The following is a 27,123-nucleotide window of genomic DNA, read 5'->3' as shown; positions in this document are numbered from 1 at the left end:
AAAAATTTAGAGAAATACATTTTTTTATATCTCAGCTACTGTACAGACTAGATGAACAAATCTTTTCATGCTTAATATACATTACACTTTATAAAACACTATTCAGAATAATAAAATAGCTAATAATTACCTGTAAAAATAATACCTAATTTGCATATTTTTTACAACCGTAAAGCATTTACAATTATTTAAATATCTGAATGATTCTTTTACAGGAATGTTTTGAAGATCTACATCAACAGCATTGTCTAGGATCTTTTACCGATTCCTTCAAGAAATAATTTTTTCTTCATAAAACATTTTAGACAATTTAATATTGAAAGTAACGATTAAGAAAAAAAATATTCCTTGAATGGTGTGATTCTTTTGGATGTCCTCGAGCCTGGAGGAATTGTCAATTCTGAATGCTGCAAGCATATGCTGGCTAAACTGAAAGCCTGAATTTCCAGAGTCAGGTCAGAAAAGAAAATCTTTCGCTTGCAACACGATAAGGCCAGGCTTCATACCAGTTTTGCGACCACAGAGAAAAATTTAGATGGACTGTCCTACTACATCCACCGTATGGTCCGGATTTAGAGGCGTTAAACTTCCATCTCTTTCAGCCTATGAAAGATGGACTACGTGAACAACATTTTCTAGACATGGATGCTGTAATCGCAGCTATAACAAAGGACTTGCATTTTCTAGTTCAAATCTTTACGATCGCTGCAAACAGGCTCTCGTTCATCGCTGGCAAAAGTGTTTAAAGAATGGTGGTGACTATGTGGAAAAATATCTATATGTAGCAGAAATCTTTCTCTATTTAACTGTCTTATTATGCTCTCTGTATCTGTTGTAGTTTCCATGAAAATAGATAGGAGGCATTACTTTAGGAAGGACCTTCGCACATAATATTAGTAATATTATTATATAGGGTGGCGCATAAGTCGCTATACAGATTATGTTGCCTTTTAATTTACATTCATTTATATTCTAGGTTTTAATTCTGCTTTTTGTCTTTGTAGTTGTCCAGTTTGAAAGATGGAGTACGATGCCACTGACGTTGTAGAAGAGAATTGAAGTAATCCTTCTTGTGGACGACAATACGACCCCGTATGTTGCTCATATGTTCAACGAACGTCGCCAGGATCGTGACCTCTTCACACATGACACTGCTGTTAAGTTAATAGCTAAGTTTAAGGAAACGGGTAGTGTTGAAGACAAGAGAGAAGTGAATATCAGAAGACAACAACTGTTGAACAGACGCAGGCATTTATCGTTGTGTCCATCGTTGAAAGCCCGAAGAAGAGTACTCTTCAACTTTCAAGGGAAACAGGTGTAAGCCGTCGGAGTATCCAGCAAACACTCAAAGTCAATCAACAAATGTAAATTACCTGTGTGGCGACTTATGTGACACTCCGTATAGTTTTAAATTCTATAATGTTACTACTCTGAATTCATAAAATGAGTTCTGTTTATGGCACTATAAGTAATTTATAGCCTTACTAACAGAATTGAATCGTATCAAATTCATTTTTCTTGTGTAATACTGGCTCAGTTAAGAGACGGATTATCTTCAGTCGCGCACAGTTCCTACTAGATTTATAGTGTTAGGTCCCTCTATCTTTTCTCCATTATTAATAATAAATTACATCAATAGTTTATAAGTGCGAAGGGACATAATACGTGCTACATGTCATGCCAGAAAAAAAATGGATTTATGATCAAATACATTGGGCTTAACGATCTACAGTCAAAACTATGATCGGGATTGAAAGTTTATATTAACAGAATAATATGTGACAAAAATTTAGGTGTTGAATAAATCACAATAGTAATAAAATCTAAGAAAAAACGGAGTGGTTTGGAATTTTAGTACTAATTCAGTCTGCTCTTTGTTCCGTTGTAATCGTTTACGTATTTTTTTTGCCTGGTAAGAGAGCAGTCATCTATTGGTGCAGAAACGAATCATCGAAAGCAAGAGTCAATTTTATGCTGTTAGATAAATTCTTAAGGGGTTAAGTACAGCTTACAGCAGTAAAATTTTTGGAAATATTCAATATTTTTTCTCCATTACTGTATCTTATACAATAATGAAAATTGGTATCTGTAAAACATTGTTCTTCTGCTATATGAAAAAAATATTTTTACGATTAAAAAAAATATCTCTATACTTTTTTCAAAACTCATAATGATGGCAGTTCACTGTGCAGTGATGAAGCGTTTCCCTCATAACTCATAAACTTGTTAACTTTTTCGTGTTCTCTCTCTTTTATTTTATTGCCGAAACTCGTGTTCAACTACATTCCTTAATAAATAATACTTTTTTTTATTTTGTGTTAGAAGAAAATACTGATATTTTACCATTATTAAATGAATTTATTTTTTATCAGAGAATGTATCAAAGGTAGAGAAGTGATCTTGCATCATATTGTAGACATGACATGCATAAATACACACAAAAATTTCATCACAGAATGTTGGATAGTTTTTTAGTTATGTGGAAAACGCGTCATCACTGCATAGTGAACTGAATGTTGAAACAAAAACGTAAATAACTTTTTGAAATCGTAAAAATATTTTTTTCATATAGCAGGACAGTGTTTTATACATACTAATTTTTGTTATTGTATAAGATACAGTAATGGAGGAAAAAAAATGTTGAATATTTCCAAACATTTTACTGCTGTTAGATGTACCTAACCCCTTAAGGGGAGAGGATGGTATTATTTAAAACTTTTTTCCTATTTGGTGTAAAATATTAATTTTTTGTATGTAGAGAGCTCATAGCTGTAGCAACTCAACCAAAAATAAATATTTTGAAAAAAAAAAATTATTTGGGGCCCAGATTTGAAAAAAATATACCCAATGAAGGATTTTACTAAAATCGAAATATCTAAACAATTATCATCCAGTTTTTTGCAATGTACTTGCAAAAGCATGTTCTACAAACTGTCTGTAACAGAATTTTGATATTAGTCCCTACGTTTGTAAAATAAACAATTAAGATTTAATAACACTTTTCTGAATTCCTTTCTTGCAAACAAACAGACGTAGTTTTAAAATGAAATCAATTAACAAAATTCTGTTACAGAGAAACGTTTCCTAATAGTCTAAAGAATGGGTGTTCTAAATTTCATGCATATATCTTTAACAGTTCAGAAATTATATCCATTTTTGTCTGGCAATGTAGCAAAAAAATGAAGTTACGGAAACCGATAAAAGGGGGCCAGTGATTTAAAAATCCATAGCGCAGGAAGTTTAAAAATGGCGTCTCAACATCCGATAAGGGCACAAATACCCACGAAATGTTATGCAATGCATTCCACACATATCAAAGGGTATTTTAAAGAATTTTTTTATTCAATTTACCGGAAACAACAATACAAGGGGGTGAGTAATTTAAAAATCCATAACGCAGGAAGTTTAACAATAGCGTCTCAACATCTGATAAGGGCACAAATGCCCACAAAATATTATGCTATGCATTCCACACACTTATCACAGGGTATTTGAAAGATTTTTTTTTAATTTACTCATTTTTCACCAAAAAATACCATTCTCTCCCCCTTAAGTTAAATGTCGACTCTAGAAATGTCAGAATTCTTCAAAATTTTGGTAAATTATGTTCCTGCCTCTTCTGGAAACTCATTTCTTCTAGTTTTAAAAAATACATAACTTGTACCCATTATCTCAATAATTTAATAATTATTTGGGCATTCATAATATAGGCCTAAGCGCATTATACTTTCTATAGCTTACGCCAATGATCGTCAGTACTCGCTGAAATGGTTTTTCTGAATATGCACCGTTCTACCCATTCTTCACCATATGGTAATGCAGAATTCCTGCACGGAAATATTATATGTACTTCGGAACATCATAGTAATACTAAGTAATATGTTTCAGTTCAGTAACTAAGTTCTGTAATTTAGTGCTTCGTTAGTGGTCCGTAATAGTTCTTAAACAGCAATACACTTCTTTAATATTATTAGAAGTGATTGAGTATAGCATAAAAGGCAATATGCGGCCCTGTAAGATATTGGTTTTTATCCAAAGACTACACTGATTCTTAGGATAAAAATCCACATTTTTTCTTTAATGTTTTTCAAACTCTGGTGACATGATTTCGGGAGTAAACTAAGCAATTTATATAATTCAAACTCAGAAATCAAATTTTAGGTCCCAAAGAATTTTTTTGGAAGAATATTAATAACATTTTGGACCGACCTACTCAAGTCCGAATAGCAGCATTTCGTTCCTTAGTCACTATAGTAGTGTTGAAAGAATTCGTAATGGTAGTAAAAAACGATATGTGTTAATATTTTTATTTAATTTTGAAGAAAACCATCCATTTTCTTTAAAACTGCAAAGGAATTAATAATTACTTACCATTTTGTCTAATGATAAGAGTAAAAATCAGATCGTACAGATTAATACAGTGTTAACTTTTAAGGAAATATTTCTTTTCTGAGAAAAGTATTCATTTGGAACTGATATGATATCAGAATTTTTTGCTGCACTCTATCCGAGGAATAAGCTGTTAAAATCTACGCAGTTATATTACTTTCAGCCTGAATATACATTACATAATATTGCTTGTGATAATACGAAACTTGATATACGATAGGACTGTGTACAATAAACCTTGCAAGAGTTACAAGATAAACTCGACGAAACTGAAAGTAATTGTAAAGTAACGACAAGAAACTCAATTTAAGTTTTATAAGGAGACTAGACTCGCTTCATTCATGCACGGCACAGATAGGAGGTATGCACAGAAAGGTGAAACTAATAACATGCAAGCTACAGAAATGAAGTTCTTAAGAACTTTTAAAGGGTACACTGGAGTAAATAATATTAGAAATGGAGTGCGAAGCTAGAAGTCAATTTTTATACTAAATTGAAAAATTGAAGAGAGTAGCAAAATGGAGTTTGATCATCTGGAGCAGATTATTAAAAACGAAACACCGAAACTAGCCGTGTCAACGAAAAGGATACAGGGATCAATATGGCCTCTACACTTGGCGCCTGCGCAGTGGAGTACAACTTAAATCTCAACCGCGTATACTATCTCTTTGTTCTCACGTTGAACTGTTATTCTTTCGTAGCTCTTATTCCCATATAACACAATTTCAGATTCAGAAAAGAACAAGACCTAAAACAGACAAAACTCTAGCAGTTCCAACTTTGTTGTATGGTAGCAAAATTTGGACATACCTAAAATAGAATTTAACAAGATTACAAATCAACCTCAATAAGCTTTATTTGAAAACCGTCTGTAACTTATCATACACAAATTTATGTAAATATAAAAGAATTATATCACATAATAGGTAATGACGAACGTTTTCGACTTGCAAAAGTCATTATTTAGCACATTTGTACAAAAAGAGAAAGCACATAGATTTCAAGTTTTATTTTCAATTTGTATTTTAATATTTAATACCACATGTTCACATAATATACTACCGGTCTTACTAATAAAAACTCTATATACAGACGTTTAACTATCTTATACTTATACAATGAGTAGCTCGTTTATAAGTCATGTGTAAATTCCTTACTAATAATCACTAAATACGTCGTGTATAACAGTATAACTGTTACACAGCTACGTCATAGTTTCGTCATTACTTCGTTACGAAAGGTAATAGAATATCTGAGGTACTCTACTGGATCCGGCAGAGCGCTCTAGTGTGGCGTGTTAAATATCGATAGTACAACTGGCTCTAATCGATTACCACACTACATTTTGGTCAAAGAGTACAAGCTACAGCAATATTATTCTAATAATTCTATGATCTTTGGTTTGTTCTTCTGTGGTTACAAGGCATCCATCATCATAAAATGGCAGTCGATACGAACAGCTGTTAGAGGGGCGACCATTTTTTCGCTATATACAACGCTTAAACTAGGGGTTTCATGTATATAACTACTGCAAAGCAATTCCCATTGTATAGTTACAGCCTGTTTATACGTCCATAGCTTATTTACGGTTTATTAGTAACGTTTTCTGTCTCAACTCTGTATAAGTATCGTATAAATAAATAAATAAATAAATAAATAAATAAATAAATATATATATATATATATATATACATATATATCTACTCTTCTTCTTTGTTTCGAATTTTTATTTATATCTATATGTGTCTTTTGTTTACGTATGTATTTGTCTGTTTTTCTCATTTTTCCATTTGTATTTATCCTGTATCTTCTTTCATTTGTACTTGTTTTTACCTCTTTTTTCACGTTATATCCATTTTTTATGTTCTAAGCAAATACTTGTACTGTCTATTGTAATTGGGTCTTTGTCCTGTTATAGAAATAAATAAATAAATAAATAAATAAATAAATAAATAAATAAATAAATAAATAAATAAATAAATGTGTAAACTTTTAAAGTGTTCAACTCCAGAAATATCAGCACACAGCAATATGATTTTTAATAAAATAAATTATGGTTTATTTAACGACGCTCGCAACTGCAAAGGTTATATCAGCGTCGCCGGTATGCTGGAATAATTCTACTAATTCCAATCCATTATAAATGCATTTTAATAATATGAGTTCGAATTTAATATCTATATTTAATATTTTTTGGATATGTTGTTTGTTGTTTAGTCAACTGTCCGAAGACAGATGTGAACCTCACAAGTGATGCAAACAGGGCACTACTTATGAGGCAACTAGGCCAGGAGAGAATGAGGTAGGGTGGCCAGTTCCTTTCCCCCTCCATTGCATACATCGCAGACTAGTTTCATATTGTACTTGTCAGACTTCAGATACATACAAACAATGAAATAATTGTTCTTTCTCTGATACATATCGTCAAGTGAGATATACTGCCTCACAATAAATGTACATATCAGCCAGAACCTCAATCACAGGACTTTTTGGATATATATTAATGTCTTTTTTTCTGCTTATTTTTAATGTTTTAAGTGCCTATATGCTCTAGCTCTAGTTACAAGAAAACTGTAATGATGTATTTCAGTGTACCTGATTTGCGTACTCATCAGCAGACAGCGGATTTTCGGTCCCGATACTGAACGTTGGCTGGAGGGTAGCTATTGAACTCATAGCTACACTCCCTCCGCACGCCAAGGGACATGACGTCTTGTCTCTGAGTAGGGACCGAAAATCCGCTATCTGCTCACACTACCAGTAGAATAGACGATTATTCAGACCGTACTATATTACCATGAACATGAACTCATATTGAGTTTCGAAACGTTGGATAAGTTCCAGTACACCGCGGTATATCTAAAAGTCCTCTTCTGAAACTAATCTATTTTGAATGTACATATTTGTTTCCCTTATTTATTATAGATGAGGATTAGAACACCAGTAACCGATAGTGTGTCCAAATTACTTTAATTTAAATTATAAGTTTAATAAATGACTGTAGTAATCTTACAGCCAATTCCGTAATGTAGAAAAATAATCAAGGCTACAAGTCACGAATTTACGACCAACATCGAAGCTGAGAGGAATCGAAAATGACGCATTCCAGTCGGTGTAAGTCGACAGCTATTTATCTTGTGCGTGAGACATATCAGATGGAATTATACTGGTAGCTGCCATAACATTTTTCTGCTCATCACGGTCGGGTTGAGGGAATGCCGGAAGAATTTTATACGGAGGTGTCATGCTATTTCATATAGTTGGACGTGAAACCTCATTTTATCCTAGTGAGAACGTTAGTTTGATTTACTGTGCCATAACTCATAACGCGGACGAAAAGTTGGTGATCTGAATTACTGATGTTTTCTCCGAATGGCTTTCGCAAACTACTGAAGAAAAGGTGGAAACCGTATATAGTGAAGTGAAGATAGCTATTGGGCAGAAATGAAAAAGAAAACATTTTTTCCTATAGTTACGTTTATCACACATTAGTGACAATAATAATTGCACGAACATAATGTATTAATGCACGAATAGTGAATGGATTCACGAAAGAGTGAATGAATGCATGCATGAAAAAGTGAATGAAAGTAACAAATAAATAACTTGTAGTAAAAGTGATTGGATACACAAAAGAATGAATGAATATACCTAAGTGTAAATGAATGTATGAATCTATGAATGTATCGATAAACAAATTAATGTTAAGGTTAGTGAACTCTGGAGTTAATAAATGAGCTGTTGAGAGCAGAAGTGGTGTAAGTCAAAAATGGGTAATGAGGATTAAAGTAAACATTCTGGAAAATACAGTGCAATGTAATAATTAATATTAAATTTATTTAAACTATTAGTAGTCAATGGGTAGTACGAAGGACATATTAATTGCTACTTTACGCTGTATTTTACAGAATTTTTACTTTAAACCTCATCACCCAATTGTGACTTACACCACTTCTGCTCTGAACGGCTAAAATGTACAGAGTAAGTTAATGCATGAAAAGCTAAAAAATAAATACATGGAAGAGTGAAAAATGCATTAAAAAGTATATGGATATATGGAGTGGATGGATGTATGAAAGAATGAACAGATATACAGAGTGACTCAGGGGAATAGTAAATACTTTTGGAGGTGGTTAATATGGGCTATTGCGAGTAAAAAAGTTCATATAAACATGTGCACAGTTTTCAATGAGTGTGGAGACACAGCTGTTTGAATATTACGCGAGACAAGCCTTAATGGTATGAAGGAACGGAAAATGACTATGTACTAGAGATGGACAACGATCGAGAAAGCAAGACTAACAGCGCCCGCAATGCCGAAAACCCACACGACAATGTTGTATACGTCGCCTCGTTGACGTAAAGAATGCTTGTGAGTGTTTGGAGACACCGAGATTGATCACTCCCGAAGTCCCGAACGTCAAGCAGCCTTGAATCGCCACAGTTGTTTATACCTGACTGAACTTTTATCTACTTTGGCAACTGTTATATATGTATAAACAATCAAATAGCCTATTTGAAACATCATCTCTACCTTTCAGTGTATAATAATCCGTTCCCCAATCTTTATTTAATTACTAGTCCCTTATTAAAAGACTAAGAATTTTATTTTCATATGTTTGAGATCAAGTGTGCAATCTCAAGTAAAAAGATATTAACGTTATGTTTTATGTTTCTTAGAAATACAAATTTACTTGAGAATTGTTTTTTTTTCTATTTATATAACCATAAGTAATATTTATAATAGAACCAGAACATTTTGATAACTAAGATACTGTTCTGTTTTGTCCTTTTGCCTCATTTAAACATTTATAATGTTATTTATTTCAATTATGTATGCTATTCAAAGTTACGAAATCTTTCCACACCAACCAAATGCTATTTCGAGAATGATGAGCAAGACTCGAAGCGCATGAGAATGACGAGACGAGACATGAAGGATAAATGCAACGAACACAGCGAGCGAGAGCGGCAGTTAGTTTTGTTCATCTTTACTATGTACTGTTGACTACGTAGTCTACAAAGGAATAGTACGTGTCGCTCTTCTGAGATCGTTTGAGGGCTGCACTGTTCTCGAAGAAAGTTCCCCTAGATAACAGCATGGACATGTTCTTCCAGCATGACAGAGCCCCTGTAAATTTTAACCGCCAGGTGACACATTATCCTAATATATATCTGCCACCAAGGTTCCTGTCGATTTTTGTAGATGAAAGGCGAAGTGTATAAAACACTTCACCTTGAGTAGGCGGAAGATATGTTGAGAATTAGTTAAGTTAAAAAACCGTTACGATATTATTGGAGAGTTTAATTTTTTAGCCCTGGTACTTGAAGAAAATATTCTGGAGAACGTTTGAAACGTTGAAAGTTTCACATTAGCGGATTTATATTGGTGTTAAAAGTAACTCTGAAGTATTTTCTGTACTTTTCGATTACAGGCATTGTCAGTTCTGTACAAATTCAGTAATATTATTTACATTACTTATTCCATGACGAAGTATGAATTAAATTTTACAGAACTATACAGCTCCTCCCCATTACGATTCAATCATACATATAGTATGAATTCTAGCACACTGAAACACTAATACATAAAATACGGTCTCATACTATACATACAATAAACTGGCTTCCATACTATAATCACGAAATACTGAATTAAAGACTGAGCTGGTTTCATTTATAGATCCGAATGACAATCTTTATAAGACTATTATATAAATGTTGCATATAATGCGACTCGCATTCGGGAGGTCCGTGATTCGATTACCGAACTGACCAAACCTTTGGTTTTCCATAGTTACTTAGACAAATGGCGGGTTGTGGTTTTCATTGCAACGGTCCATTTCCCTTCCCCTGCCATGTAGAAAAAGAATTTAGATTTCACATAATTTATCTCCATCTCATTCCATAGACATATACGGATCAAGACGCATATTTTCGCTTACGGGGGGGGGGGACAGGTCCTCTCCGCAACCGTGCCGCAATATCTCTGCCAGGATTCACTCCTTAAGAGCACTTCCAAGGGCGTTTCGACACCTCGGAAGGGCCGTCGAAATAGATCCTGCGCTACTTGGTCACTTTGGCTGTATGAATTTAGGGCGGGAGGGGGGGTCACATGTGGTCGGTAAGCTGGTACACCTCATCCTCATTAATGCCATAAATTCGGGGTGCACAACAGACTCAGTATGGCCGACGTGCAAAGATCGTTCCTAACCCGCCCTTAGTCACCGTTACCTAACCTACTAGTCACATACAGAAAAATTATGATATCCCTGTGCCTACTAAAGAATGTGGAGTGTCTATTATTTTGTACTGCACTTCATATAAAACCATTATGCGACAATGGACAGAACATGTAAGAGTCCACACCTGTGGAGTAACGGTCAGCGCGTCTGGCTGCGAAACCAGGTGGCCCTGGTTCGAATCCCGGTCGAGGCAAGTTACCTGGTTGAGGTTTTTTCCGGGGTTTTCCCTCAACCCAATACGAGCAAATGCTGGGTAACTTTCGGTGCTGGACCCCGGACTCATTTCACCGGCATTATCACCTTCAGAGAATTTAAAAAAAAAAAGGATGATTATTACTCTATTTTGGGTGTGTCATTTAAGAAGCCACTGTGACTTATGCTCTAAAATGACGTAGAAAGGGAAAATAAGAACACTATGACGCATGTAACATTATGAAATAGTTCTCCATATAATATTTAAAGACTAACTATAGGACAAAAATATTTTTGAAAATACACCGAATTTTTACCGTATTTTACTACCCTAAATAAAAAACCGGAAGTCAGAGAATTCTACTTTCGGATTCACTGAATACCCACTACCTAATCCACTCAACTAGATCAGCTGATGAAGAACAAGAAACAACGAATTGATATTCAAAAAAGACCTAATGGTATTACAGTATTTGACCATCTACATTTTAACCTTCAAGCTATACGACTTGGTGCCGCTTGCTGCATTGAAACATCACGAAAACTGCCCATGTAAGGCAGACATTTTTCTATCCGCATAAGTTATCCCAGTTTCATGAAGAAGCAGGGTGCTGGAGAAGCGCGTGAAGCGTATCGTACTCACTCACCTGTTGAGCTTCCTGATGGCGGCCTTGAGCGCGTGGAAGTCGGGGCGGTCGGCGGCCTCCTCCGCCCAGCAGCGTCGCATCAAGTTCACGACCTCCTCCTCGCAGGTCAGCTCGTCCACTGTGGGACGGAAACTCAGCTTCTGCCCGTTCTTCACATTCTCCACGATCTCTGCAACACAAAAACACGTTTGCATGCTTCAAAATGAGTTCACTATTTATGATATTTTGTAATGTAATCGATTTCACTTGCACAGCATTTACTTTGTTTCATATTATGTGTTTTTTATATTATTTTTTAGATTATAATCCCTATTTTACGGAAGTTTATAACTAAATGAAAAATAAAAATACTGGAATTTACAGTTTTCTGTTGATGTGGTGAATAAGGTATACTTGTACTACAACATTTTCTACATAGGGGAACAACTTACAACACTCCGTTGCTCTGCGCATGCGTCAATCTTAAAGAGTGACACTATACTATTCACCTCCTCCTTCCTAATTGTCAGCCAATAGTAGCGCGTACTGATAGCAGTGATGCGTCAGATGAGTTGTCAATCTGTAGTGACAATGGTTCAGATTAATAGAGGGAAACTACAGACTCCGCCTTCAGCACAGCGACAAGGTTTAGTAACCTCCTACAACGGAGTTTTGCTAGTTGTAGGCCTATATTAAGAATATTATATAATAACGTATTTAACTTATATTAAATTTTTAGTTAAAGTCAATACAAATTTTAATACAGACTGAACCGTAAGTAATATTATTAATTTCAGCAGGTTAGTCTTTGAGGTATTTCAAACAAAAAGCTTAATAAAATTTTGCTCGTTTTTGCTTCATTTCAAGATAAAAATTTTTTCATAGGAAACATCTCATAGCATGTTTTGGGAAAGTCATTAATTGAATTCCCCAAATTCTCAGTCAATTTAAGAGAGCACTGTATTATGATAATAAATGATTAAAAAAAATTTGGTTTTTACTTTTAAATGTGCAGAAATTTTGTAGGAACAAATGTAACATAGAAAAATTCATTCGCAGAACGAAAAGGTATATTTGTTCGGATCAAATTTCTGGACATTTAAAGGGCAAGACTTAAATTCCTTCAATAATTTATTATTATAATACACTGCTCTCTTAAACTAGCTGAGCATATTGAAAATTAAATCAATGGCTTCACAAAACACGCTATGAAATGTTCCATATAAAACAATTTTTATTTCGGAAAGGAAGCAAAAACGAGCGAAATTACTGTTTTAAATTATTTTGCTTGACATATCGTCGGCTTAGAATGTAAACCTGCTAACCGCCAAAAAGAAAATTTTACAATGGAAGCAAAAAACTGACTTTAACTTAACTCTGGAACTTTAGGACCAAATACAAAATACAGGTACAAATGCCATCTGTACTTTGGATTTGGTCCTAAAATTTCAGAGTTAATTTAAACTTACTTTTTTGCTTCCCGTGTAAAATTTTCTCTTTGGCAGTTAGCAGGTTTACACTCTAAGGCGACGATATCTCAAAGAATAACCTCCTGAAATTGATGTCAATACTTACAGTTCAGCTAGTATATACAAATTCATACCAGTATATTAGGGTTACAACTTTCAACTTAATTCAAATAATATAATAATATTGGCATTACAATGTTCTATTGATATGATGAATAAAATGAGTGAAAACGTTTTTTTAACATTTTATACTAAATAGGTTGTGCAATGGCTTGCTGGAATTCATATCACAATTGTTTAAATGCATCTTCAGGCAATATCTTACATAATTATACAAATAATGGATTGTAAAATAACAAAATTTCAGATGTCGAAGTACAGAGTTAATAAATCACAATGTTACTGTTTTAGGTGACAGTACATCTCCTATGACTATATGCGTCAGAAGAAGAACAATTGTTTGTATGCATCTGAAGTCTGATTAGTGTAATATTGTATGTTAACTAGCCAGCGATGTGTGCAATGGATTGGGAAAGGAACTGGACACCCTACACCATTATCTCCTGACTTAGTTGCCTCATTAGCGATGCTTTATTAGTGTCACTTGTGAGGTTCAGATCTGTCTTCGGACAGTTGACTAAACAACAAACAATACGTACATAATTGAAGGCCACATGGTTTCGAAAAATAATTTGTAAATTTTTCACAAGCAACAGGGAAAGAGTACAAGTCCAAGGAAGAAGAAAACAGGCAGGGTTAGAGAAGAAACAACGAATGCAGAAAGGGAGCAGCAAAGGGAGAGAGCGAGACGTTGGAAGCATAAAACAATGGGGGAAGAAAAGAAGTAAAAAGAGGAAGATAGAAGCGTGGTTAAAAGAAAAGTAACGGAGAAAAAATATTGAAGGGGAAGAGAAAAAGCGACAGAGAAAAGAAGGAAACAACGGAAAGAGAAAAGAATCGACGGAAAAGTATAAAAAACAATTGAAGAAGAAAAGTAGCAACTGAGAAAGAAAAAAAAATAGCAAATTAAAAAGAAAAGTAGGTAAAGCAAAAAAGTAGCAACGGTGAAAGAAAAGCAACGGGGGGGAAAAGAAGCGAAGGAAAAGAAATGTCGGAAAAAGGAAGGAAAAGACGGAAAAAGAAAAGTAGAAATAGCAATAGGTAGCAATGCTGAAATAAAAGTAGCAACGGAAAAAGAAAAATAGCAATGGTAAGGGAAAAGTAGGCAACGGTAAAAGTGTAGAAGCAACGAAAAAAGAAAAGAAGCAAAGCAAACGAAACGACGCAAAAAGAAAAGTAGCAACGGAAAATGAAAGTAGTAACCGAAAAGGGGAAATAGCAATGAAAGAAGGAACAAGTAGCAGCGAAAAAAGTGCAGAAGTAATCGCGGAAGATGAAAGAGACGTGTAAGGAAATGAACTACAAGAGAAGAAAAAAAACGATATTGTAGCTAAAGAAGGAAAGAAAGAATAAGGAACGGAAAAAGGAGCAATCAGGGAAGAAACCAAGTAACTAAGGAAAGAAGGAAACAACAGGGTGAAAGAACAGAATGGACGGTGAAAGGTGAAGACACCGGAAGAAAAAAACAAAGGGGACAAATATGTAAACAAAGAGGAAAACGAAAGAGTAACAATGTAAAACAAAATTAATGATCACAAAACACGTTTCATATTTTGAATAATATGAATAGCAGCACTTTTCAATTACAGTTTGTACTCGAATGTTCCTATAGTATAGTGTACTCACAGACGAATGCATTAGTAATGAAATAGCTCTGTTAAATGTTGTTCTTCGCTTGGAATGCAAATCCTTCATGAATTCCTCGCCACTTGAAAGCAGATAGAGCTGCATGCTTGAAACAGTTGAAATTATTCTCCTAACTATCACTTTGGTAGTGAGGTATTTTCATTTACATAATCCGAATTTTGAAGAACAGAACTTACTGCATTCTGCATGAGTTGATTGGGTCATGACGGAAGTCGCATAATGTCTAGCTAGATCATAGATGTCCAATTGTAACTCGTACGAGGTAACCCCTGGCGTAAGCAACCCGGAGCGCATATTCTTTAAGGTCGTTTTTCCTATGGAGAGTTATTGACCTTAGCAGAGCATGCTTGACGTGCAATATCTCCTGGTTCTGTAGGCGTTTGGACACCCATTGTCTAGATTAATGTACTGTATGAAATGGAAAAAAAAAAAAAAAAATTATATACGTGAGTAATGAGTATGGCTGAATTTTCAGTCAATCTTCAACTTCTGTTAATGATAAAATATACATACTTCATGTTCGATTCTCGGTCATATCTGGGCGAAATTTCTTGTGGACAAAAAAGATGTAGCAGAGATTTTTTTCTGGGTACTTCCGTTTCCTTCTTTAATTTCACCAACACTACCTACGTCCTCCTCATTTCCTCTATCACCTATAGTGTTACAAATGAGCTGAAATGATGTCTAGAAATAATACGGGTTTCCGATACTGATTTAATTATGAAGGCGTGTAGCTAAAGGATCTGGGTTCTGGATCGTCAGTAGATAAAGGAATCTTATTCACAGGAGGGTCCAGAAAGAATGACCCGCCTGTCAGGGTCGAATTTACTAATGTTTGCCGAACTTAGACAATCATCGCATATAGGGTATACAATGGATCTAAAGGACCTAAGTGCAAGGATGCATCCCGGGTCCAGCCCTCGTGAAATAAATAAATAAATAAATAAATAAATAAATAAATAAATAAATAAGTAAATAAATAAATAAATAAGTAAATAAGTAAGTAAATAAATAAGTAAATAAATAAATAAATAAATAAATAAATAAATAAATAAATAAATAAATAAATAAATAAATAAATAAATAAATAAATAAATCCCTTCTACAAGACGTTAGGGAGGGAATTATAAGACAGTTTGCTTCCTACTGAACAAGGCGACCACTAGCTCCAATGAATGTCCAAGATCGTAAGTAGAGAATCGAATTTAACTATGAATTGAAGGGTTCAAAACCATTGTGGGCCAAGCGCCATTTAATAAGAACGGAGAAAGCAAGGGTTAAAGTTGAGTGAATACCAGAGTTTGATGAAGATTGACATATCATTTAGTTGTAATATGCATACTTTATATTACTTGCTATAAGTTTCAATGAATTATGACATTTATTTAATTTTAACTCTTGTTTACTTCGTTTTTAATGTATGGCGCTTGGCCCACTATGGCTCTGAACCCTTCAATTGTGTGCTTTATTATTAATTCTTAAAGACTACAAATAGAAAAATTGAGCAATGTGCTAGGTCAATCTGTGAAGAAAGTCATGTGCAGAAAATAGTAATTTAAAGCGGAATTATGATGTGCTTGAAGTCGATATATACCAAAATGTCGTTGGAAATAAAAGTTTGAAGTTTGTTAAACACTTTTTATGAGCAGCAAAATAAGTTTTCTCTTTTCATGACAGCTCTGAAGATTAAAGACATGCTACCTCATTTACAATTTGAGTTAATAAATTTAGTAAATGACACGAGAAGGTTAGTTGGCTATAAAGGAATGGAAGTAGTAGAATTATATAGACTGTTTTGGATCCAGCTCGCTTTCATGAGATAGACAGTATATACACTTACAAACAGTTAACTTTTCCTATGAAAACCAATTTTATTAAGGGGAGATTCTACTGAAAATCATGAAAATTTTCCAATACATTTTATAGGCTATTTCACTACTTTAGAATGTATATTTTCATATTCAAGATGGATTTAGTTCAATTCTGATTACAAATATGTTTATTTTTTTTTTAAATTAAGGCTATAAGGAGGGTGGCATTTAAAGAGCTGTCAAAATTATTTTTTATCAAAGAATTATGTTTTACAAATTTATGATTATAAATATAGTAACTTTTTGTTCTAAAGTTGGCTCCGTGAAGTTACTGGATTAATGTAGCGGATTAGAATTTTATTTTGCATAAATATTCTTTTTACTTTCAAATCCATTTTCCGTAAGGCTATTTTTCATCATTCAACACAACCTTTTTTATGCCAAATATTAATCAATCTGGATACAATTTTACTGCAAGTATTTATGAGGTAGCTGCATGTTGCTATGCATTTATTTTGTGGGAAATGCTATTAGCTTATTTTATTATTATATTTGTTTCATGAATTATAGAAAAAAATAACATTTTTAAAATTTCAAACCATTTTTTCAAAGTGAATAAATGAGACATTTCATGAAATGAATGGATAAAAATGTTTCTCTGTCTTGTGAATGTAACCAAAAAAACGAAACTTAAAAATTGAGAATAGAAAAAATTAAAATAAAATCAAAAACCAAAAACGTTTGGGAATTCGAAATTTGGATTTTGTCAGTCCTTTACATAGTAAATATGCTCTCAAAATTTGGTTAAAAAATTATTAGGGAAAAAGTTGACATTTTTAATGGCATGTCCCCTAAAGTCAAGGTTAAGCGTCAGTGTGCTGGATAGATTAAGATCTGAAGTGAAGATGTATCATAATAGTTATTGCAAAATTGAAATAAAATTGTGAAGATCTAAGAATGTTATTAGGAAATTATGATCTGATGACATGAACTGACCTCCCTCCCTCATTATTATGATGCCTTATTGGTGTCACTCATGACTCATGAGCTTCCAGCCTGTCTTCCGACTGCGGACTAAGCAACACTTATGAGCAGGGAACGGATTTATATGGACTAAAAATATATGAAATATGTAAATATATATGTAGTTATTTTTACCAAAATATGGAATTAAATATGGATTTTTACCAAAATATGGAATTAAATATGGACTTAAAATTATAAAAAAAATGACTATGTACGTTAAATATTGGTACATTTTAATCAAACTAAACAAAAAATATAATGGACGTACCTTATCTTCCAATGTAGTTTCAACAAAACACAATTTTTATTGTCTGTTACCATAACAATAGGTTACAAACATTTCTTTCAAGTGCTGAAAAGTGAATCTTCTTCTATTGTCTCTGAGGATAGATTTATACTGACTAAAAGAGCGTTCGACGTCACAAGAAGTAACTGGTACATAATTCAATTTCACAATGTCTGCTGGGGATAAGTCCAAGTTAATCTTCACTGTTGATTCACCACTCATCACAGCAACAACCTTTTGTAGTTCTTCATATCCAGGGTTTTTTGAAAGTACAGTGTCCACCTTAGCTCTTACTGCATCTGCAACTTTACCTCTACCACGATTCAGTTGTTCCACAGTACTATTTATAATTTCAAAACTTTCAGATAGTGAAAGGTGCCTATTTTGGAGACTTTTGAGCGTTTTTATGATGCATGAAAATGTATGCTGAATGTGAGCTAAGTCATTCTTCACACTTATGTCACAGGTAACTGTTTTCGCAGTATCAATTGAGACTGCATCTTCAGAGTCCAATGCAAGGAGAACATTGTTAATAGAGTCTATATGTTCGGCATAATATTCAACTGCTTCTAGCCATGTACCCCATCTAGTTAAAATTGGCTTTGGTGGCAATGGAATTTCAGGGTACATTTCTTTCAACACGTTAACTCTACTGGGAGCTTTGAGAAATACTTTTTTCACTGATGAAATCAACAAATCTACTTTAGGGAAATTGTCTCTGACCACTTCTGCCACACGATGAAATGCATGCGCCACACAAGTAAAATGAGTCAATTTAGGATATACAACAGATAATGCTTGTCCAGCTTTGACCATATAAGGGGCAGCATCGCTAATAAAGAATAACACATTATCGTACATAATACCCTTTGGCCACAGGATACCCATAGCTTCGTTGAACAGTTTAACTATAGTTTTGTTATTGCACTTTTCTAGAACATCACAATGTAAAAGAATTCGTTCAGAATATTGTTCACTTAACAAACCGATAACTACATTACCAACAAGTCTACCTTCTTTGTCGGGAGTCTCATCAATGGAAACCCAAATTGAACTATCTTTAATTTCATCTCTTATCTTCTGTATTGTCTCATCGTAGATGGATGGAGCATACGTCTTCCTAAGTGTTGACTCATCCGGGATTGTATGTTGAGTATATTTTTCAAGGAATTCCCTGAAGACCTTATTCTTTAGTTTGTAGAGAGGAATATCAGCAGAGATGAGAGAACGGCACAGGTCGATGTTAAACTCAGATCTTACATTCGATGTTGTTGGTTGTGTTAAAAACAATTGTCTCTGCTTGGAATTTAGTTGTTTGTTGGCCTGATGTTTACTAGTTGTAATGTGTTGTTGCACCAGGAACTTTTGTGTAGATGATACTGCACACTGACACAAATTACAAAATAATATTTTATTGTCAGTTGATAAACCATCTTCTTTAAATTCTGAAATGTAACTTGTTAGTTTTGATTTTAAATTGACTGAATGACGTACTTTTGGCATATTTACCGTCTTTATAGTATGATTTACAAAACTGAACCTATGTGTACTCTGACTGGCATTTAACTGTTGAGCTGCACAACTGAAGTCTGTTAAAAATTTTAAATTAAATTAATACAGTTTTGTAACTTACTTTCCCATTGTTGATAGGACTGCTAATTTTCAAATAACTCTGATGTTAAAGGGATTACTGAACATGTGTTTAAATCTCTATTGTTGAAATGTATTTTTAAAAGTTAATGGAATTTTGTTTTGTTTTATTGTTAAACCTAATATAATATGGACTGTTTTATATGAAATATGGAAAATATATGGAAATTAACGAAAATATGTACTAAACTCTAAAATATGGAAAAATATGGAAAATAAAAGTAGGATTTTTCAACCCTACACATTGTGAAACATAAAGATAATGCAAAATATAAATTATATTAGCTTTATAAGTAAATATGTATTTACATATAAATCCTTTCCCTGCTTATGAGCAAGTGTGAGAAGGTATCAGAATAAACAAACTAAAAATGCAATAATATAGGACAGCTGTACCAAAACTTAACTGAAGTTGTGTAGACCTACGAAAGTTATTTCGAAATTATGATCTTAAATGTGTAAAAGTCTAAGACAAATATAGAAACAAGAGAAGTTATTCGAAAATTGAAATAAAATTGTAAACATCTATGAATGTTATTAGGAGAACATGACCTGAAATATGTGAAAAACTTAGAAGATGTCAAAATATATTACTTAAAATTGTTAACAATGTAAGATAATTACCGATATTCGTAAACTAAACTAAAATTGTAAAGATCTATAAAGTTTATTTGGAAATTAAGACCTGAAACATATAAGAGTTTAAGAAAAATATATAAACATACGAAGTTATTGGAAAACTGAAATGAAATTGTGAAGATCTACGAATGTTATTAGGAGATCATGACCTAAAACATGTGAAAATCTGAGAAGGTATAATAATGTAGGACTTAAAATTGTTAAAAATGTAAGAAAGTTGTCGATATTCGCAAACTGAACTAAAATTGTAAAAATCTATGAAGATTATTTAGAAATTATGACTTGAAATATGTAAAAGGCTAAGAAAAACATATGCACATAAAAAGTTATTGGAAAACTGAAACGAAATTGTGAAGATCTACGAATGTTATTAGGAGATCATGACCTGAAGTATGTGAAAATCTAAGAAGGTGTCAAAATATAGGACTTAAAATTGTTAACGATGTAATACAGTTACCGATATTCATAACTGAACTAAAATTGTAAAACGATGAAAGAGTAATGGAACGGAGAAAAATTCTCTCCGGCGCCGGGATTTGAACCCGGGTTTTCAGCTCTAAGTGCTGATGCTTTATCCACTAAACCACACCGGATACCACCCCGGCGTCGGACAGAATCGTCTCAGATTAAGCTCCAACTCTTGGCTTCCCTCTAGTGGCCGCCCTCTGCACTACGTCATAGATGTCTATGAACGTAGGACCGAAGTCCACACATGTGCTGAGGTGCACTCGTTATGAGTGACTAGTTGGCCGGGATCCGACGGAATAAGCGCCGTCTTAAATCACGAAGTGATTTTACGCATATCATATATATTATTTTAATGTACCGAAGTACATACGATATTTCCATGCAGATATTCTGCGTCATCATACGATGAAAGAGTAATGGAACGGAGAAAAATTCTCTCCGGCGTCGGGATTTGAACCCGGGTTTTCAGTTCTACGTGCTGATGCTTTATCCACTAAGCCACACCGGATACCACCCCGGCGTCGAACATAGACATCTATGACGTAGTGCAGAGGGCGACCACTAGAGGGAACCCAAGAGTTGGAGCTTAATCTGAGACGTTTCTGTCCGACGCCGGGGTAGTATCCGGTGTGGCTTAGTGGATAAAGCATCAGCACGTAGAGCTGAAAATCCGGGTTCAAATCCCGGCGCCGGAGAGAATTTTTCTCCGTTCCATTACTCTTTCATCGTATGATGACGCAGAATATCTGCATGGAAATATCATATGTACTTCGGTACATTAAAAATAATATATCAAATTGTAAAGATCTATAGAGATTATTAGAAAATTATTACAGGCAATATATAAGAATCTAATAAATTTGTTGGCGAAGTCTGGAGTTTAAATAGCGAGACCGATTTGAGCTGATTACCTGGTTTGGTTCATTTCTGAGATTTTCCCCAAGGTTATGATGAACGTCCAGCGTCAGATGGAGAACGTGGCATATAAGTTATTTTTTATGATAACTGAGTCTACGTGATGTACAGAGTAAAAATTAATTACGTTTCATGCTTCGATAGAAATTCCAGACCGAAATAGGTTTCGTGTTTGTGAAGAGTGACGAGAAAAATAAACCCGCGGCGCATCTATAGGCATGCACTACGGGCACTGTCATGTCCATTGAAATCCTATCAACGGTAATTGATTCGCGTTTCCAGCCCATAAAGCTGTGTATATTCGCTATTTACCATACCAACATTCCAAACATATTGCCATCCATGCTGTTTATATAGCAGCTTTGGTATGGACTGTTTGAAATTCGAATCTATTTTGATAAAATACTGAATTCGTCCAAAATTGCACATCACAAACCTTCCTCGCATTTTAGTATTATGTTCGTAGAACAAATGTATTTCTTCTACTTTGTTCCTTAGAAAAAAATGGCCATCTGTTAGTGGTTTCTTTAGTAGGTTATTTTACGACACTTTATGAACAACTTAGGTTATTTAGCGTCTGAATGAGATGAAGGTGATAATACCGGTGAAATGAGTCCAGGTTCCAAGACCGAAAGTTACACAACATTTGCGCATATTGGATTGAGGGAAAACCCCGAAAAAATTTCAACTAGGTAACTTACCCCAAGCGGGAATCGAACCTGAGCCACCTGGTTTCGCGGCCAGACTCGCTAACCGTTACTCCGCAGGTGTGGACCTGTTCGTGGTGCTAGTGTCGAGAATTAGAACTTAAACGTTTAAAATCCATAAAAACACAGGATATGTGTTCAAACTGCTAGTTCTGTAATCATTTGTGTTTGAGTTATAAATGTTCAATTATTGGTGTAGTATTTCAAACATTCTACAGAGTCATCCGTATACGACGACACAGGACTTACAGAGACGTTGTCTTCCGCAGAGCGCATATCGTACGCGCCGAAGTTCAAGGGCGTTTGTCGGAAGTTGCATGCGTATAATTCAGCACAGTCAGTTGTGAGCTACTGAAGGGATTACTCATTCCTGCATTGAATAGTGCGTCCAAATTATTATATATTTTCTAGTTGTTTGGAAACACTAAAGAGATTACCCATTCCTTCGTAATGTAGTACAAACTATTATAATTTTTTTTAATAATTGTTTGGGAAAATGGATTACATGTTTCTGCGTAATGTACTGCAAGTTATTGTGTTTTTTTCTAATTGAGAACTGTGTATAGTATATTGCGTCGAGTTTATGTAGTTGAGAAAGAAAATATCCCACAAATCTTTCCAACATTTCGTAATAAGAAATATTCGAGCATTTCAGAATAATCTTCGGAGATACCAAAATATATTAAAGGACAAGAAGAAGACACGTGAAATACATTAGTATTTTAATGTGCTTATTTTACAACACTTTATCAACTCACATTGTTATTTACTTTCTGCGTGGAGGTGATAATGCCGTAGTATTTGCTCTTAATGGGGTGAGTGAAAACCCCGATAAAACCTGAACCAAACAACTCGTCACGATCAGGGTTTGAAACCGGTCCCGCTCATTTCACAGTCAGACATACTAACGGTTATTCCACTGCGATTGACTACATTTGTATTAATATTTAAGTTGTTTACAGACATTTCCCCTACTAAAAAGGCTTTAAAAAAGAAAGTCGTTTCCATAGAAACGGCGGTCTAACTATGCAAGGAGTGTAGCAGAAAATTCCGCTGAACTTGCGGTGTGAGGGAAGGGTCATACAGTACAGCTTCTACCAAAAGTTTAAGGACACCTTTTCAAAAGAGATGTTTCACTTTTGTCCTTTACTTATGTGAAAACTCTCTATGTTCATACAGAAACCAAATTCCTTTGCAAATTTAAGTTTTTTTTACTACTCTGCGTCTTTCAAACTGGATCATTGTAACAATTTTTCTGTTAGGTCTATGAAAACCTATTGAAAAATTAGATTTTCTTGCAGGAAAAAATTAATTACTCCAGAATGAGTGTACTTAATATATCAATGAATTTTGGGATAGAGTGAGACATTTCTGAAATGTTTCTTTGCGATTATCACTTTTTATTTAAAAAATTTATGACAGCTTGTTCGCACATTGTAATTCAGATTTTTTATTTGTTTCTTTTACGGCAAATTACCAGTTTCTAAAATTCTCTTGAGATTGAAATTCGCGGCAAATTTATCAGGGACCGCCCCTGCCATTTACATCACTACATTGGGAGTTGGTAAAAACTTGTCAATCAACTTATTCCCTCCATTTTTAATAAACAGTTGTGGAGTTCGTTACAAGTGTGAAAGGTTAGATTTATTGCTTGAAAAAGAGTGGAAATGATAGAAACTGTATAATAGAGAATTCTTGTACGACGAGGGAACAAATTATATATCCTGTCAGTGAAACGACGAAGTTGTTTTCTACAGTTTAACAAATGTAAAAAATCACTGAAAATATCTGGTGGAAACATAATGACAATTTCAAAACAAACATTGAGAACGAGCCTCGTATCGGTAGGTATTCCTAGCTCAACAGTTACTAATGAAAATGTGTAAAAATATTTCCGGAATCTCGAAATTCAAATTTATTTTCATTGTAAAAATACAAATTTACATTTTATAATACATATGAATATAAAATAGAGATAAAGAGTAAAATAATACAAACCAAGTAAAAAAATGTATATAAAATAATGTTTAATAATACTGAGGATCGAATGAGCAGTACTCGTGATCCGTCTCAGTTCAGAAATGATTTTAATAGAAGCGGAATATAGAAATAAACGGGAAACTGAACGAAAATAAAAGCTAGAATGAAATAACACAATATAATGTTTCATTAACATACTGAAGCGTTTACATAATTTTGTACGTCAATCAAGTAGGGCAATTTTTGAAAAGGAAGAAACGAAATAAATTATATATATATATATGTATGTATTTTGGATCCCTTAACATTTTCTTTTACAAAATTTTCATGTGAAACATATAGATAAAACAGTATTAACAAATATTATTCAGTTCACATAGTAAATCCCTGTGTACTCGTATAGTAAAGTCTGTTACAGTGTGTAGCCTGTATTGTTGGTATCGTCCTAAGAAGCGTTCTGGAGCTTGAATCTATTTTCTCGGAAAAACAATAATCACGACATTTTTCTTTCTTAATGAGTACTTCACATGTCTTCTTACGATATTGTTGCAATATTTTCGCTATGAAATTTTGTCATTGGGGCGCTCAATGCTGCAGAACAATTCCTCTGGTATCACAGAAGAGAAACTTCACGTCCTTAGTAGCAGAGGAGAAATTATTCTAATCCCTTTGGATATAGGAGAATCCGAGCGTATTCCTGACACAAGACAGCTGTCTCGTTTCACATCCGAAATATCTCGCTGAAATATCACACATGATCACGATGAATTAACCCGTGATTGTGTTTCACGATGACAGATTTCGAGTCATTCTCTTTCCTGATATTCAACGATATAATGTGGCACCCGTTTTGCAGAAACATGCCTAATTAGGTTACAATATGATCCCTTTCGTCTGGAACTCCTTCTGATCATTCATGTAGAAGTAATCTTCCTTCTATCTTAATCAGAAACTTGTGCTCTCTGCACATTCCCTCATTCTGGCTCTTGTTTTCGGATATGTCGGGATGAATTCTGAAGCAAAATGGGTATGGATCTATACAGTTCCCCATGAAACACTTTCCGGCAAGGAATTTCGTTATCTTTCGCGGGCTTCTTTAGAGACACCTGATGCAACTCTCATTTCATATTGAGGTCTCCACTCACGCAGCTATGGAATACATTCGTAGGACTAGTGAGGATTTTCATGATTAAAACTAATTAACGGCTTATCACTTCAGAAAATCAGATCCTGCTACTATTCAGTTCGTCATTAATATACTGTACGGTTTCACCTTTATTATAACGTATTAGATAACGCACATTTTTCCGTTCTATTTTCTTTAGAATGTTATTAAGCTTTTTCATTTTCTAAGTAAAACAGTGTCCCACAGAATGAGGCAAGTGGCCATCTGGCTTGGAGTCTACATAGCTTCTTACTGGTTAAAATCACCTGCAAGAACGCGCTCGTGCATATCATTGAATTCGTCGTTCCTTGGTATTCTTATTAAAAATTAATCTTAATCCATTAACTGCGTGTTTACAAGCAAAACGCATTGCCAAAAATATTAATTCTGAGAAAAAGGCGTATATAGAATACATAATGTATGCGAATAAACTTAAGTTTGAAAAATGAAATACACATAAAAAACAACTTACTGAAAATAATATTTTGAGGATTCAAGGATTGTCAAGAACTTTCAAATCCCTTTTTGTCAGAAATCATATTTTTAATTAAAGTGTTTTGCTTGTAAACCGACAAAATTTTATCAAGCACCAGAACGCTTCTTAGGACGATACCAACAATATAGGCTACACAGTGTAACAGAGTTTGCTATACATAGGGATTTACTATGTGTAATAAATAATATTTGTGGATAGACCTACTGCTTTATCTCTACGTTTCTCATGAAAATTTTGTAAAATAAAATGTTAAAGGACTGAAAATACATTGAAATGCACCAAAAATATTTATTTTCTAAGTTAGTTTGGAGGAAATATTTAAATAATATTTTGAAATTTAATTTCATATCCTTTATTCAACATTTTAAATTTGTTTCTTCCTCGGTCAGCTTTTTTTTAATTCTGTTGCATTTAACATCGAATATCACACTGCTACATTAGGCAGTGTGTTAGAAATAACACAATTCTACCTAAAACAAAATGAATGGGAATTAATATCCAACAACATTAAAATATACAAAAGATAATAATTCATTTTATCTTATTTCTGTCATGGGTCCATGAAACTCTACATGTGAAACTCGTTGTTAGAAAAAACATAAATAAAAATGTAGAAGAAACTAATGTAAATGTCAATATATCAAATAATAAAGTTTCATTTTTTCGCCTTCGAAGCTGTTTTGAAAGTGTAATAGTTTTGTTAATGCAACATTTAAATTATAATATATTTCTGTGAAACATACGAGGAAGACAGATTGATCGTGGATCAGGAGTTCTGGTACTGACCATGTATTCCTCTCCTAAGTGAGACATACAGCATAACGCACCTGTAAATGCAAGGGAGGTAAAAAGCCTTCTCTTTGGAGCTCGAGGTAGATCGTTTAAATGAACCCAGAGACATTTCAGAATGATGGGTTCCTTGCATATGACATAAATTGCCGTATAAAAATTATGAAAGACTCTCTTCACATATTCAATAATCACATGTATTTATTAGTTCTAATATAATTTTATATTTCTTTCATCTCTGTGTTTGTTTTAATTCGTTTCTAATGTCATGTGTAAAATTTCTGGACCTTCATGGTCTCCCGGTTTGCCGGACAGAGATACTATTTGAGAAATTATATATAATATTACAGTAATTAATCTTTTCCATATTATATCCCTATTTATAGTAAACAATGTTACATTTATAAATATGAATGTGCAGCATTTCGAACAGTTGCTGTAATCAAGATTATATTCTCTATCGATATAAAATTTTTATATCAGATCATGACGCGCAGCATCTG

The 27,123-nt window shown here is 33.9% G+C and overlaps 1 protein-coding gene across 3 annotated transcripts in view; it reads right to left on the bottom strand.

The window, feature by feature from the left end:
* Nucleotides 1-27,123, bottom strand: part of LOC138697839 (atrial natriuretic peptide receptor 1-like) — a 2,249,689-nt gene that overhangs the window by 302,674 nt on the left and 1,919,892 nt on the right. For all 3 annotated transcript variants that reach the window (XM_069823402.1, XM_069823400.1, XM_069823401.1), the window contains one exon: nucleotides 11,474-11,642. In XM_069823402.1, coding sequence (XP_069679503.1) covers nucleotides 11,474-11,642 — 169 coding nt within the window. The remainder of the gene's footprint in view (nucleotides 1-11,473; nucleotides 11,643-27,123) is intronic.

The sequence above is a fragment of the Periplaneta americana genome, chromosome 4 (genome assembly GCF_040183065.1).
Source record: "Periplaneta americana isolate PAMFEO1 chromosome 4, P.americana_PAMFEO1_priV1, whole genome shotgun sequence".
NCBI lineage: Eukaryota > Metazoa > Arthropoda > Insecta > Blattodea > Blattidae > Periplaneta > Periplaneta americana.
This window is presented reverse-complemented; position numbering and strand designations above follow the sequence as displayed.